This window comes from Amblyraja radiata, chromosome 7 (genome assembly GCF_010909765.2).
Source record: "Amblyraja radiata isolate CabotCenter1 chromosome 7, sAmbRad1.1.pri, whole genome shotgun sequence".
Classification (NCBI taxonomy): Eukaryota; Metazoa; Chordata; class Chondrichthyes; order Rajiformes; family Rajidae; genus Amblyraja; species Amblyraja radiata.
The window spans coordinates 37,289,867-37,305,701 of NC_045962.1; the positions used below are offsets into that span (position 1 = coordinate 37,289,867).

The 15,835-nt window shown below is 44.5% G+C and overlaps 1 protein-coding gene across 5 annotated transcripts in view; it reads left to right on the forward strand.

Moving 5' to 3' along the window:
• Positions 1 to 15,835, forward strand: part of xirp2 (xin actin binding repeat containing 2) — a 105,267-nt gene that overhangs the window by 41,534 nt on the left and 47,898 nt on the right. Inside the window, exon 1 of one of the 5 annotated variants that reach the window (XM_033024200.1) lies at positions 11,925 to 12,413. The exons of 3 other annotated variants lie outside the window; for them this stretch is intronic. In XM_033024200.1, the coding sequence (XP_032880091.1) occupies positions 12,374 to 12,413 (40 nt within the window). In that variant the 5' untranslated portion in view covers positions 11,925 to 12,373. Of the gene's footprint in view, positions 1 to 11,924; positions 12,414 to 15,108; positions 15,637 to 15,835 lie in introns of those variants that run through there. One more of the 5 variants, XM_033024203.1, reaches the window with a different exon arrangement.

Sequence of the window (15,835 nt, forward strand, 5' to 3'; positions counted from 1 at the left end):
TGATGTTGTGATAGAAGCTGCCTCAACTACCTCCTCTGGCAGCTTGTTCCATACATCCACCACCCTCTGAGTAAAAATGTTGCCTCTTGGGTTCCTATTAAATCTTTCACCTCTCACATTTAACCTATGCCCTCTGGTTCTTGATTCCCCCACTCTGGGTAAAAGACTATGCATTCACACAATCTATTTGATTTTATGTGTTTGTATAAGATCATCCCTCATCCTCCTGCGCTCCAAGGAATAAAATCCTAGTCTGCTCAAACTTCTCTGCACCCTTTCCAACTTAATGCTGACACGAAACATCATCACCTGCCATCCCATCCATAGATGTTGCCGGACCTGCTGGGTTGCTCCAACACTGTGTTTAGCTCAAGATTCCAGTATATGATGTCGGCATCTTTCCTATGGCAGGGCAACCAAAACCCAACGCAAAACTCCAAAACTCTCCTACTCACTTCTATCTTTCAGACTGAATCAAAAATCAAAAATCAAAAATCACACCAAGTGTGTTTTGCAACATACGAGGAATTTCATTGGCCAGGTCAGTCATACAATTAAAAGTAACAGATCACTCAAAAACACATTTTAACATGAACATCCACCACAGTGACTCCTACACATTCCTCACTGTGATGGAAGGCGAAATAAAGTTCAAGTCCTTCCTTTTGTTCTTCCTCGGTCGGGGGCCTCGTGCCCTCCGTTGACGGGATGATCATGACTCCCGTAGCCGGCAGCGTTCGGGCCCTCCGCATCGAGGCGATCAAGCTCCCGCACCGGAGGGATGTCAACACCCCCGTGCCGGGCAATCGAACCTCGAATCAGGGCTGGTCGAGCCTTCCGCAATGTTAGATCACTTATTCCTTTTCTCAAGAGATGCTACCTGACCCGCTGAGGTACTCCTGCATTTTGTGTCCCTTTGTGTAAACTAGCATCTGCTTGTATCTAGATCTTCACTTTGCTTTAGTAAGGTTTAGATCAACTTCACTCTTGGCTGAGGTATTTTTGATCTCATCGATGACTCCCTCTTCCCCCATCTCTTACTATCATCTCCAGCTGGAAAATAAAACAAATCAGGTTTCTTTTTCACTCTCTGCAAACAAAAAGCTGATTTCTACTTATCGTTTCATTCTGATTTTAGGACAAAGACGAAGTATAAACCAGCACCTGCAGTTCCTTCCTACACCATACAAATGGTTCTCTCTTTCCCCTTTCTCCAACTCGGTGACTAGTGTAAGCATTGAAAGCATTAGAAGATGGACTTAAATGACAGATGACTACGAGATAGTTGAGAAACAATGCAGTGGAAATGTGAAGCATCGACTGACAATAGGTTATTTTCCACTGCAGTGAAGGTGGAAGGGAGGTTGTACTTGGAGCTGGTCATTAATCATGTACGGAGTATCAATGTGAAGCTGTCATCAACAGGCTTGCTCTGCCGCTGAGATATATTTCAAGGACAATTGATCGGAAAGCATTGTACCTTCAGATCCTGGACAATGGTCTGCCCATCTTCTGAGGAAATAGCTTCTCAAATGTAATGCAGTAAAGAGTAGAGTTCCCCATCAGAGACAGGTGGTCTGACACCAACAAATTTAAGTTACAGAAACAGAAGTGATTTCACTTCATTAAAGAAAAGAGAAAGTGTAATGCACCCAAGAATACTAAAGGATACCTACTTAGCCTGTTGTAAAGGAAACATCAGTGTGAGTTAAGAGGATATGTGGACTCTGCCCCTCCCAACTATACTCAGAGATCTACCATGCATTTTACAAAGGATGATGCTCATTTTAATGTGGTAATAACTCTGGGAACAATCGTATCAGTTAGGACAGACACACTTCCTGACATAACTGTTTAATTAAAACACAAAATGCTGGAGGAATTCAGCAGGTCAGGCAGCACCTGTGGAGGGAATGGACAGACGAACTTTCGGGTCGGGACCCTTCTTCAGACTGATCGCTTTATGACTTTATGGGTTGGCAATACATTACACGTTTTATGGTCATTGTATTTGTTGTCAGAGGTTCCAGTTTTCTGTGACTGAGGTAGATAGGGTGGTGAAGAATGCTTTCGGCATGCTGGCATTCTGCAGTCAAGGAAATGAGTGGAGAAGTTGGGATGTTACGTTACAATTGTACTAGATATTGTCGAGGCCACATTTGGTGTGCTGTGTTCAGTTTTGGTCACCCTGCTGTCAGATGGGTGTCATTCAGCTAGGAACAGTGCGGAGAGGATTTACGAGGACGCTGCCAGTACTTGAGTGTTTGAGCTACAGGGAGAGGTTGGAGAGGCTAGGATTTTATTCCTTGGAGCACAGGAGGCTGAGGGGGCGATCTTATAAAGGTGGATAATAGAATAGGGAATAGATAGGGTGAATGTAGAGTCTTTTACCCACAGTAAGGGAATCAAGACCTAGAAGGCATAGGTTTAAGATGAGAGGGGAAAGATTTAATAGGAATCTGAGGGGCAATCTTTTCACGCAGAGATGGTGGGTGTATGGAATGAGCTATCAGAGGAGGTTGTGGAGGCAAGTACAGTAACAATATTTAAAAGACATTTGGACAGGTACATGGAAAGGTTTAGAGGGATATGGGTCAAATGGAGGCTGGTGGGGCTCATGTAGATGGGGCATCTTGGTCGGCATGGGCAAGCTGGGCTGATGGGTCTCTTTCCATGTTGTATGACTGTTTGACACTATGAGAAGACCCACTGAGTTCCCCATGCAGTTTGTTTCTCGCTAAATTATGCACAAGGTTTGTCTGCAAAGCCCTTCGGAAGCGAGCAAAAGCCACGCGTTTCACAATATTTTACTCTTCAGTTGATTGAGCAAACATTTAAAATGTTAAGAAACACTTAGCTTTTTTTTCCGAGGGATTAAAAACAACTCCCTCATGCGAAACAAAGGTCTCTCAGTTTTGCCACTACCCAATGCAAAACAATACTGAAATAAGGAAGTGTTAAAACAGGAAATGGCTCTGGTTTAGATCTGGCGGTGAGTCAGGCTTCACATGGGAGCTGACACTCACTCACAGGAAGCCTCAGTCGCTCGGGGTAAAATGCCGGCTGCAACAGGCTCCTACCTCCTGCTGGGCCAGTCAGATAATTACTTCCTTGTGGACCTGCAATCAGCTTTTGAATATTTTCTCCACTCCCACCCCCCCCACCCCCCGCCCCCCACCCCCCACCAGGATGGTACAGCGGCGCAGCGGGTAGGGCTGTTGCCTTACAGCGTCAGAGACCCAAGTTTGATCCTGACCATGGGTGCTGTCTGTATGGAGTTTATATGCTCTCCCTGAGCATGTGTTTTATTTTCCGGTGCTCCGGTTTGCTCCCACATCGTGTGTAGGATAGAACTAGTGTATGGATGATCGCTGGCCGGTGTGGACTCGATGTGCTGAAGGGTCTGTTTCCACACTGTATTGCTAAGCTAAACTAAACTAAACACTTGTAATTAAGCGGCAGGCATGGAAAGATTCAGTGAAACTTCAATCTTCAAACACAAAATCTGCACTCTCTTCACTCATTTTCCAATAAATTGCCCTTCGGATTTTTCGGTGCATTGTAGCTCATGGTTTATCCAAGGCATCATGAGATTTTCAGTTGATAAGTGTGCTTATTGAAGCCTTCACAGTAAATACAGAGTCAAACAGCAGGAAAACAGGCCCTTTGGTCCCTCGTCCATGCTGACCAAGATGCCCCAACTAAGCCAGCGTCATTTTCCTGTGTTTGGCCCATACCCTTCTATTTATTATTCGTACACCTGTCCAAATGTCTTTAAATCTTGTTATAGTACCTGCCTCAACTACCTCCTCTGGCAACCTCTCGCTTTAGCTCATTCCCCTCAAGTCCTGGCAACATCCTCGTAAATCTTCTCTGCACTCTTTCCAGCTTAATAATATCCTTCCACACATCCACCACAAGGTGACCAAAATTGAACACCATACTGCAAATGCGGCCGCACCACCATCTTGTACAACTTAACATCCCAAAGTCTATGCTTAATATTCAAACTGATTAAGTCAATGTACTGAAAGCCTTCTTGACCACCCTATCTACCTGTGACGCCACCTGCAAGGAACTATGTACCTGCACTCTGTTCTACAACATTCCCCAGAGCCCTGCCATTCACTGTGAAGGTCCTGCCCTGGTTTGACTTCCCAAAATGTAAAGGGCCTGTCCCACGAGCATGCGACTGCATGCGGCGAGCGCGACCAAACCAGAAGCGGGGGCCGCGCGGAGGTCGAGTGAGTGACGTGAAGTTCGAGCGAAGTCCGCAGGAAGTTCGCGCATGACGTACGGCGTCAAGACGGTGCATATGGCGTCGAGACGGTACGTGCGCCCTTCGAGGCGGTGCGTACGGCCTCAATGCGGCTGCGGCCCGGCAGGCCCTTGCTGCGCGGAATTTTTGATAACTGACAGTTTGTCGGAGCCCCGCGCGATGTCGGGCCCAGCTCCGCACAACTCCATACGGCTCCGGCGATCGAAGTGGGACCAGCCCCGCGAGGCCGTACGGCTCAAGCGACCACGTTAAGTCGCGCTTGCCGCATGGAGTCGCATGCTCGTGGGACAGGCCCTTTACACCTCAAACTCCATTAACCATTCCTCAGTCCACCTCCCTTCGTCAGACTGATAGTTCTTCCAGCACTGATTTTTGCCACAATTGCTGTCTGAGTTCCTCCAGCACTTTGATGCTTTTGCTCCAAATTCTAGCATCTGCAGTTGCTTGTACATCCATTGTTCATGATTAGCTTGATGATTTAGCCTATCAGTCAGAGAAACCAGAGTGAGATATAGAGTATTACTTTCCATTAGCATATCAGTGGCATAATGTGTTTGTTGTACCACTTGGGCATGTAACTTCCAAGATAACTTTGTACTAACCTGGACTGTAAATATTTAGTCTCCTCAGGGGCAAGGACAACACAAGTCCCAGTTTCCCGAATCAAGAGTCAAAAGTATTTAATTGTCATATGAATCGGCAAGAAAGTTTTCATTTGCTGCAACTTTACAGGCCCATTAATGCAATGCAGGCAAATAAATATATAATAATCAATAATACAATAAATTAATAATTACCACAATAGTGCAAACCCAAAGTATGTATTACAACCAAAGAGCCAGAGCTTTATGTACAAGATCATGAGAGGAATAGATAGGGTGAATCCACAAAGCCTTTTACCCAGAGTAGGAGAATCAAGAACCAGAGGACGTAGGTTTAAGACAAGGGGGGAAAGATTTAATAGGAACCTAGAGAGGCAACTTTTTTACACAAAGGGTGATGGGTATATGGAACGAGCTGCCAGAGGAGGTAGTTGAGGGAGGTAGTATCACAATGTTCAAGGTAGTCAAAAAATCTGGAGAAACTCAGCGGGTGAGGCAGCATCTATGGAGCGAAGGAATAGGCGACGTTTTGCATTGAGATCCGAAACGTCGCCTATTCCTTTGCTCCATAGATGCTGCCTCACCCGCTGAGTTTCTCCAGTTTTTTGTCTACCTTCGATTTTTCCAGCATCTGCAGTTCTTTCTTAAACATCACAATGTTTAAGAAACATTTAGACAGGTATGTGGATAGGATAGGTGTAAAGGGATATGGGCAAAATGAGGGCAGGTTGGACTAGTGTAGATGGGGTATATTAGTTGATGTGGACAATATGGGCTGAAGGGCCTGTATTCATGCTGTATGACTGTGTGACCTTCTATGACTTGAAGATCACAGTTGCTGAGGTAAGTGTTGTGCAGTGTTCAAGAGCCTGATGGTTGCTGGTAAGAAGCTTTTCTTGAAACTGACCTTCTTCCCATTAGTAGAAGTGAGACGATCCGAGTGGTAGGAGTGGGTTATCCACCCAGATGGATCCAAAATGCTGGAGTAACTCAGCTGGTCATGTTTATCTCTCTCCCCCATTAATCAAGATCGATTGATTGCTTTTGCCGGGAATTCAGCATTAGACTTAAGCTGAGTGTTTCCGGCAAATTACTCCAGAGATTAGATAAACATCTACAGCCAGAACTTGCATTGTATTCTTCATTGCAGCCAACATCCCAAAAAAATTCTCAGCAGCATTATCAAATGTGTTATTCTGTATCTGTACACTGTGGACAGCTTGACTGTATAGTCTTTCCGCTGACTGGTTAGCATGCAACAAATGCTTTACACTCTACCTCGGTACACATGACAATAAACTAAACTAAGGGTTGACATAAATGCTGGAGTAACTCAGCAGGTCAGGCAGCATCTCTGGAGAACACAGATAGGCAACGCTTTTGGGTCAGAACCCTTCTTCAGACTGAAAATATGGGATGGGGTAGGGTGGGGGTGAAGAGCTAGAGGCGAGATAAGACCAGGACCAACCATAGCCAGCCACAGATGACCTCAGATAGGGTGGTGCCATTGTTGCCTAGGGAAGGTGTGATCTCAAGGGAGATGTGATCCTCACCCCGATCCATCTACTGCATGTCCTCCCTGGTCCCACTCTCCTCACCTCTTTATACATGCAATCACCCCTCCACTCTTTCACACTGAAGAAGTGTCTCCACTCAAAATGTCCACCATCTATTTCCCTCCACAGATGCCACCTGACCTGCTGAGTTTCTCCAGCAGATGGACATAAAGTGATGGAGTAACTCAGCAGGTCAGGCAACATCTCTGGAGACTAAGGATGGGTGATGTTTCGGGTCGGGACCCTTCTTCAGACCATTGTCCAGTGTGGTTTCTCCAGTGTGATCAGTTTCTCTAGCACGTTTTTTTCTTGGTAGAGAGATGCTCTTCACCACTTTAAAAGTTGTGCTTGTACCCGCTTCAATAGCTTCCTCTGGCAGCTCGTTCCATATACGGTCTTCCCTCTGAGTGAAGAATTGTCCTTGTGTTCCTCCAGCACTTTGTTCCTTGCTGAAGCGAATGTCTTCACCAGGTCAGCTGGATATCAGACACCCCATGACAACGGGCACATTTATCTCTCAACTAATACAGTGGTGCAGCGGGCAGAGCCGTTGCCTTACAGTGCCAGTGCTGTGTGAATGCGTGGGTTTCCTCCGGGTGCTCCGGTTTCCTCCCACATCCTAAAGATATGTGGGTTTATAGGTTAATTGGCTTCTGTAAATGCCCCCGGTGTGTAGGTAGTGGTGAGAAAGTGGGATAATATAGAACTACTGTGAATGGGTGATCGATGGTAGGTGTGGACTCGGAGGGCGGAAGGTTCTGTTTCCATGTTGTATCCAGTGGCGGACTGGGTCTAAAAATATTGGTTGCCAGGAGACAAAGGGGGCCCACTTCATCAGGGGCCCACCTGATATAGGGGGCCCACTTCATCAGGGGCCCACTTGCCATCGGGCAAGCTGACACCCTGGCCAGTCCGCCACTGGTTGTATCTCTTTTTTTTTTGTGTTTTTTTTTTGTTTATTTTATTAGAAGTTAATACAGTACAAAACAATACAGTGGCACCTAATTTTAGGTGCCAACTATGTCATACCGTAATCCATTCTATGTACAACCTCTAGTTTTATGTTATGAGAAGGAAGTAAGCAAGACAAGAAAAAGAAAACAATAGAAAGGGGAAAAAGTGGAAAAATAGATGGTAGAGAGTAGAAAAACGTGAAGTGTGTATATAAAAAATAAAATAATAAAATAAAAAAGAAAAAGTGGTAAAGTAGAAACAGAAGAGAAGGCCCCTTAAAAGAGAAATTTTCAAATCTATATTCGGAGATGTAAATCTATCCACGTCATGAACTGAAATCAGCAATCCTTATGGTGCCGCTGCATCACATGATTCCAAAAAGTCGATGAAAGGAGACCAACTCCTTAAGAATTGGTCATATTTATCTATTAGTCGGAGTCTCATTTCTTCAAGGCGTGCTATGTCCATCATATTCCTAATCCACATTTTAACAGTTGATATGGTTGTATTTTTCCAAAATTTAAGTATCAATTTCTTTCCAATTATTAACCCATCACTGGTTGCATCTCTAAACTAACAATAACTAACAATCAGACCGATCTGGTCACTTGTGTCCTTGCTGCCCTGATAAGTCTTCTGTGAATTTGTGGTTCTTTTGCAACCATGCAACACAACGGTCACTGCAACTCTCTATAAATAAACTTTGTCAGCTGCGAAGATCGTCAAGATTCTCTGTGATCATGAATGGTGCTACAAAGAGCGAAGTGTACTGTCCATTCCCATTTATCATCTGTACTGTCGGTTTCTGCAGAACTCAATCAAGAATTAATTGATGGCTTAAGGGGTCTTGTCCTGCACTTGCTGGAGTTTAGAAGGATGAGGGGTCACCTCACTGAAACTCCACTTTAAAAATACCCTATGACCTAACCTCTACAGCCGTCTGTGACAATGAATTCCACAGATTTACCACCATCTGACAAGATAAATTCCTCCTCATCTGCTTTCTAAAAGTACGTCCTTTTATTCTGGGGCCATGCCCCATGGTCCCTCTGGTCCTAGACCCCCCCCCCACTAGTTGAAACATCCTCTCCAGATCCACTCTATCTAGGCCTTTCACTATTTGGTAGGTTTCAATGAGGTCCCCCCTCTTCCTTCTAAACTCCAGCGAGTACAGGGCTGCACGATGGCACAGCGGTAGAGCAGCTGCCTGACATCAAGTAAGAATTTCATTATTCCGTTTCAGGAAATACAACAATAAAACACTCTTGACTCTGTTTGTTTGTGTCTCCAGAAAACTCACTTTGCCTTGGATGTTATTCTTAAGGATGTTATCAAAGTTGCCACTGCAATAATAATGATATTTAGGGAGGGATCAGTAATTGGTTTGAAGAATCAAAAAGTGTCATAGAAAATAGGTGCAGGAGTAGGCCATTCGGCCCTTCGAGCCTGCACCACCATGAGATATTCCAGATAAACTCTGCAGTGGATGCTGGTCTGTAAAGTTATCATTATCATAAACAATGTGGTCAGGAATGCTCTTTATTTTTATATTAGGCGAGGTCCAATAATGCCCATTATTGCAAATGTGTAAAAAAAAAGATATTTGGCATTTATTTTACGAAATACATCCATTGAAACTTTCCATTTGAAACTGGGAGGCATGGACTCAGTTTCCATACTGTATCAGTGTATCTCTAAACTAATACTAAATTAAACTAAAACATCTCTTTTTGATTGACTTTATGATTGGATCACATAGAAAAGGAAAGTGCATTTCTTTTGTCCTGACACCAGCTTGCCAGAGTCTCAAAATAAAAGGATGATTATAGTGGATAATATTAGATCCTCTTCTGGACCAACACGCTGAGAGACGTCACGTTCCGGTGCCATCTTGCAACTTCCAAGTCTATGAAAAGCCCTTTCACTCACCCGGCTGCTGTAGGGCACCACCCCCCACCAACACCACCACCCATGACCACCCGCAAACGCACCATCCGTCACCTCCAGCAGCCCCCCCTCTGCTTCCATGCGCTGAGGTCACCATGTCCCACTTCCAGAGCCAATTACGTAACGTTAGGGCACTTTCCAAGGGCGCAGGAGGTCAAATCACAAACCAGCTCATCGGGCTGATGGAGCAGAGCAGAAACCAAGAGGGGGGAAATAATTCAGAAATTGAGCGAGTCAAAGAAAGGCAAGAAGGGGGTGTCGGAAGGTGTGATTGCAAGCTGGGAGCTGGCTGATGTTTTTTTTGTTTTAGTTTACGGATTCGGAGTAGAAACAGACCCTTTGGCCCACTGTGTCCACACCGACCAGTGATCACCCACACACTCATTCTATCCTATACATAAGGGACAATTTATAGATGCCAATTAACCTACAAACCCGCATGCCTTTGGGAATTGGGAGGAAACCAGAGAACCCAGAGAAAACCAACGCAGTCACAGGGAGAAGGTGCAAACTCTGTACAGACAGCACCTGAAGTGTGGATCGAACCCAGGTCTCTGGCGCTGTGAGGCAGCAGCTGTCTGGCTGTGCCACTGTGCCGCAGTGTGGTGGAGAGAGTTCAATGCAGTGAGGGGCAGGCTGTGCAAAAGGTTGACGATAACTCACTAACCTGACAGACATCCCAATCCCGCACTATTCTGGGAAGGATATGCTGTTTCTAGACTGCTCGGCATGACAATGTGCTCCAAGAACTACTGCAATGCACAGGAAGAAGCTGTAGAATAGTACGGCATCCCCTCATGCCCATGCCACGGAGATGAGTCAGAGGTGGAAAGGTGTTTAGTTTAGTTTTGTTTAGTTGAGAGATACAGCGCGGAAACTGGCCCTTCGACCAGTTTCTTGTCCTTGCTGACCAACAGTCCCCGTAAACTAACACTATCCTACACACACAAGGGACAACTTGTTTTTACAATCTTACCAAGCCAATTAGCTTACTAACATGTACGTCTTTAGAGTGTGAGAGAAACCTGGAGCACCCGGAGATAACCCACACGGTCAAAGGGAGGACATATAGACTCAGTACAGACAGCATCTTGCTGTAGTCAGGATCGAACCCAGGTCTCTGGTGCTGTAAGGCAGCAGCTCCACCTCTGCGCTACTGTGCCGCCCCGTGACAAGAGTTGCGGGGCAGAACTCCTGGAGTGATGCAAAATGTCACGATTCCATCCACAAAAATAGTTTAGTTTATTTATTGTCACATGTACTGAAGTAATGTGAAAAGTTTTTTGTTGTGTGCTATCCAGTCAGTGAAAAGACGATACATGATTGCAATCAAGCCGTCCACAGTGTACAGATACATGATAAAGGGAATAACATTTAGGAAGTATAGTTAGTAGAAGGCATGCTGCTTTTGAAGTAAAGATTTGAAGGAGTGAGGTGAATGTCATGCATGATTGCAGATCTACTTCTGGGACCAGCACACAAGCCTGGCTTTAATACCATCTTGTAAAATTCCAGGGAAATAGTTGATCTTCATTTACAACATAACTGACCAGTGCTCTGCAATTACATTTCAATTCTGGGCCTGCGTTAGTGGGAAGTGTGCATATTAGCTTCTGTGAGTATTGGCTAAATGGCAGCTTTTATTTAGTATCAACATAGAACAATATACCACCGGAACAGGCGCTTCGGCCCACAAACTTTGTACGAACATGATGCCTAGTTTAACTAACCTGCACGCGATCCATATTCCTCCATTCGCTGCATATCCATGTGCCTATCCAAAAGTCTCTTAAACACCACTATCGTATCGGCCTCCACTGCCACTCTTGGCAGCGCGTTCCAGGCACTCACCATCCTCTGTGTAAAGAAACATACCCCCGCATTTCTCCTTTAGAATTTGCCCCTCTCACCTTAAAACTATATCTTCTTGTATTTGATATTTCTGTCCTGGGTAAAAGGTTCTGACTGTTTACCCTATCTATACCTTATTATATTATAAACTTCTATTAGTTCTCCCCTCAACCTCGGTGTTCCGGAGAAAACATCAAAGTCCCCAGAATGGGGGAAGATTAGATTGCTTCTATCAGTGATTAGTCCCTGCTTAAAATTTAATTGGTCCCTAAATTAATTTGAAACGTTACATATTTTAAAATAAATGCCAGAAACTGACTTCAGGGTTGAAACCTCATCTCAAGTTTCAGGTGACTGTAGAACATGTTTGAACTTTAGTCTCAAAGACAAGACACAAAGTACTGGAGTAACTCAGCGGGTCAGGCAGCATCTCTGGAGAAAAAGGATGGGTGACGTTTCGGCTCGGAACCCTTCTTCAGACTATAAGAAGAGTGGAGGGGGGGTGGAAATGGAGTTAAGAAAACACCAGAACAAAGCAGGGCCAGCAATAGATGACCTCAGGAAGGGTGAAACCCATAATGAGCCATTGTTGGCTGGGGAAGAGGTGATAATGAGGGGTTACAGGAGGCAAACAGTGGAACTATTAGGACAACTAGGGTGGGAGAAGGGGGGGGAGTGAGGGAATGTAGGGGTTACTTAAAATTCGAGAACTTTAGTCATTATCGTGGTGACATCAGAATTGCTTATTAATATTTGCATGTTTAATTTAATGTAGACTCCGGTTCGTTGTGTGGTGATTAATATTCTCTCAAATCCCCTTTCCCTCAATGCCAAGGCGATTTCTGCCGTGTTTGGTTTTGCCGAATGATCCCTCTAGACTGATTTCTGCATTGTATTTGAAGCTGGAGTCAAAGTCTCATTGTCTCAAAGGCTATTACAGAGCTGGTGTGTGTGTGTGATGTTGCCAATATGTGCAGGAAGGGGATGGAGTGGAAGGACAGCACAGAAAGTCTGATTACTTGTGTAGGCATTAACTCTTCAGAACGCTGCTGTTTGTTCTAGCATTTATACTGACTGAAGCAGAGTTTAAGCAATCTTGGAGAATTCAACACCAATTAGATGAACTAAGAACTTAACTCAAAAGCTTGGTATTGCGAAGACATTGTTGATTTTTTCTTTCCGAGATGGGATCTACAATCTACAAGGATGATTATATAAATTCAGGTAAGAATCAGGGTCTTTATTCCTGGATTGACACAAAATGCTGGAGTAACTCAAGTGGCCAGGCATTAGTTATTCTTGAGCTCAGTTAGAATTCTGGCCTTTTGTGAGATAGTTGTGTTGTCTGGATGGTGAGAGGGAGATGGCTACAGAGTCTTTCACCGTGCGCTCCCTCTCAGATTAGGATTTAACGGTCATTTGGCCGTCTGTAATGGGAGACTGGTTCTAACTGGGAAATTATGTCACCCATTTAAAAAATCACTGCTGTGCAGATTGTAATGTCAGTCACAGGATGTGTGTAATTTTAGTTCTTTTCATCATGAGAGACAAGGGTGATGGTGTTCTCTGAAGTGTTCCACACCAGTCTGGTGTACACACTTATACTGGAAGACATTATTACTTGTTAGGACTGAAAAGTCACTGCATTTCTATGAAAACAGGGTCGTAAAGAGTGTAATGCGAAAACCAGATGTAACCTGGTTCGTCTGACTTCGAGTGTTTCAGTTAAAATTGGCAAATGGCAATATTAGAGTGTAGAAATTCTAATCTACCTTAGTTTAGTTTAGTTTGGAGATACAATGTGGAAACAAGCCCTTCGGCCCACTGAATCGACCATCAATCACCCTGTACACTAGCACTATCTTACACACTAGAGATAATATATAGTTTTTCCAAATTAACCTACAAACCTATACGTCTTTGAAATGTGGGAGACAACCGGAGCACTGGGAGAAAAACCCATGCGGTCAAGAATGTATAAACTCTGTACAGACAGCATTGGAAGTCAGGATCAAACCTGGGTCTCTGGTGCTGTAAGGCAGTGACTCTACCACTGCGCCACCGTGCCATCCTTCAAAGACAGGCATGCTGGGGCAACTGAAATCTCCTGTTTAACTAAAGACACAAAGTGCTGGAGTGGTTGGGGGAGAAGAAAGCTGGAAAAGCGGAGAGGCACGACAAAGCCTGGTGAGTGATAGGTGGATACTGATGAGGGGAGGGGGGGGCGGGGGGAGTTGATAGGCAGATGGTTGGACAAAGGCCGCCGATATAAAGTCCCCCTATCCAAGAAAAACATCCACAAAAACTCATTCATACCCATTGCCATAAACAGCTTAAATAAAAAATGAACAAGGGACAAATTAACCCTGACGCACTGTCACTTTACACGTATCCACAACTTTTATCTTGTCTATTTTTATAGTTTCTAATCTTTATACTTGCTTTTAAGATCTATACACACTGTGTGTGCTCGCAGAAATCTGTGTTGTATGACTGCTTATCAGTACATTGTCCTGGTTGTATGTTGAGCCACGTCAAAGAAGATTTTCTGTTACGACAGACAATAAAGTTTTCTGAATCTGAATCTGAATCTGAAATGAAAAGACAAAAGGTGTGAGATAAGCATAGAAGAGTGCCAATTGTGCAGCCAGGGGAGGGAATGCAGGTGGAAGGGGGAAGAAGTGAAAAGGGGGCCTGACTACCACTGTGCTACTCTTCTGTAGGTCTACCCTGACAGAGAGACAAGATGTGCCCATGGATTGTAAAGGAGAGGTCTGGCACACTGTCTTCAAAGTATTATCCCACAAGAATAAGAATAGTAAACTGTGGCCAGGTTACTCTGTGGAACAAATTTGGAATCTACACCCCAGATGTAGATGCAAGGGGCCTAAACACGACATAGAGTTCCTTTATTCCCACGTTTAATATCCTGTTACAATCAGAGGCATGAACACTGGAATGGTTCTGTATTTGTCACGTCTGCCAATGTTGCTTCTGCCGCAGGTTTGTTGGTGAAGATAAGTTCAGGTAGGATGTTCATTCACCCTCTCAATGCTACAGCACTCCCAATTTAGAAACTTTAGTCTTCGGACTGTAGAGATACGGTGAGGAAACAGGCCATTTGGCCTACCGAGTCCGCACCGACCGACACTAGGAACAATTTACAATTTTACCAAAGCCAATTAACCTACAAAACTGTATATCTTTCGAGTGTGGGAGGAAGTCAGAGCACCCGGAGAAAACCCACACGGTCACAGGGAGAACGTATGAACTCAGGATCGAACCCGGGTCTCTCGCGCTGTAAGGCAACAACTCCACCACTGTGCCACTCTGTCACCACTAACTAGTCACCAGATGTTTGTGAGGAAGACTTTGCAAAGTCAAACTGGGCTTAAAGTGATATTGCCAAGTGTAGATTTGGTGACTCAGTGTACTCTGTCCAGCGAAGTCTTTCTCTGTGTCAGTGGAGTTGACAATACAACTCAATGGTTTGCTCAGCCACTTCAGAGAGCAAGACTAGAGGGCATAGCTTTAAGGTGAGAGGGGCAAAGTTTAAAAGAGATGTGCATGGCATGTTTTTGGGGGGCCTGGGGGTGATGGTGGGGGCATATATGATAGTGGTGTTTAAGAGGCTTTTAGTAGGTACATGAATATGCAGGGCATGGAGGAATATGGATCACGTGCAGGCAGAACAGATTAGTCTATATGGCATCATGTTTAGCACAGATATTGTGGGCTGAAAGGCCTGTTCCTGTGCTGTACTGTTGTATGTTCTATGTTCTAAACATGATGGGCTGAAGGGCCTGTTCCTGCGCTGTACAATTCTATATTCAATGTATTTAAGTCAATCACACCGATGGGTTTGGAGATAAACTATCCTGCAGATGATTCATTCTCTATGTTATAGAACATGATTGTTCACTTTCTGGTAATAAGGTGCATCAATAATTAAAGTAGATGCATAGCCCAAGGGCTTTAACTTAATTCATATCCTGGCCCAAGGTAGACACAAAGTGCTGGAGTAACTTGGCGGGTCAGGCAGCATCTCCGGAGAAAAAGGACGGGTGATGTTTCGGGTCGGCCCATTTGAATGGTTTAACAGGTGCCAAAGGCATTTGGAGGACAGCATGAGGCTGTCTTGAAAAATAGATTGCCAGCACAAGCAGTTGACTGGATGTAGCATCAATAAGTCTCGACACCCAAAAATAACTGGACTCATCCTTGCAAGCTGCTAAAATAAAATCAGCTGTCACCGAGCAGTCTGAGAGGAGGTCGAGGCTGATCTCACTGGGGCTGGTCTCCAGTTAATGGCTTCAATCAGAGGGAAGGTTCGATTTTAGTGGACATGTTAGAAACTCTGCTGGTACAAAATTAAAGAGGAGTCCCACACCGACATAAGTTGCTGACAGACACATCCCACTTGTCAAAGCTCTGCTGAATTAAACAGGTATGTACAAACTACCCTGGTGTGCACTGTGTATGCTTCTGAAATAGTATCTGAACTTTTTTAAGTCTTTAAAATGTGTACCGGGCATTGGGTTTATCAATACAGAAAAATTCAATCTGTTGCCAGCTCTGATTTGTTCTTGCCTTTTCTCGCCACCAGTTTATTCGCCACCTCCCTTCTATTTTCAGTCTGAAGGGTT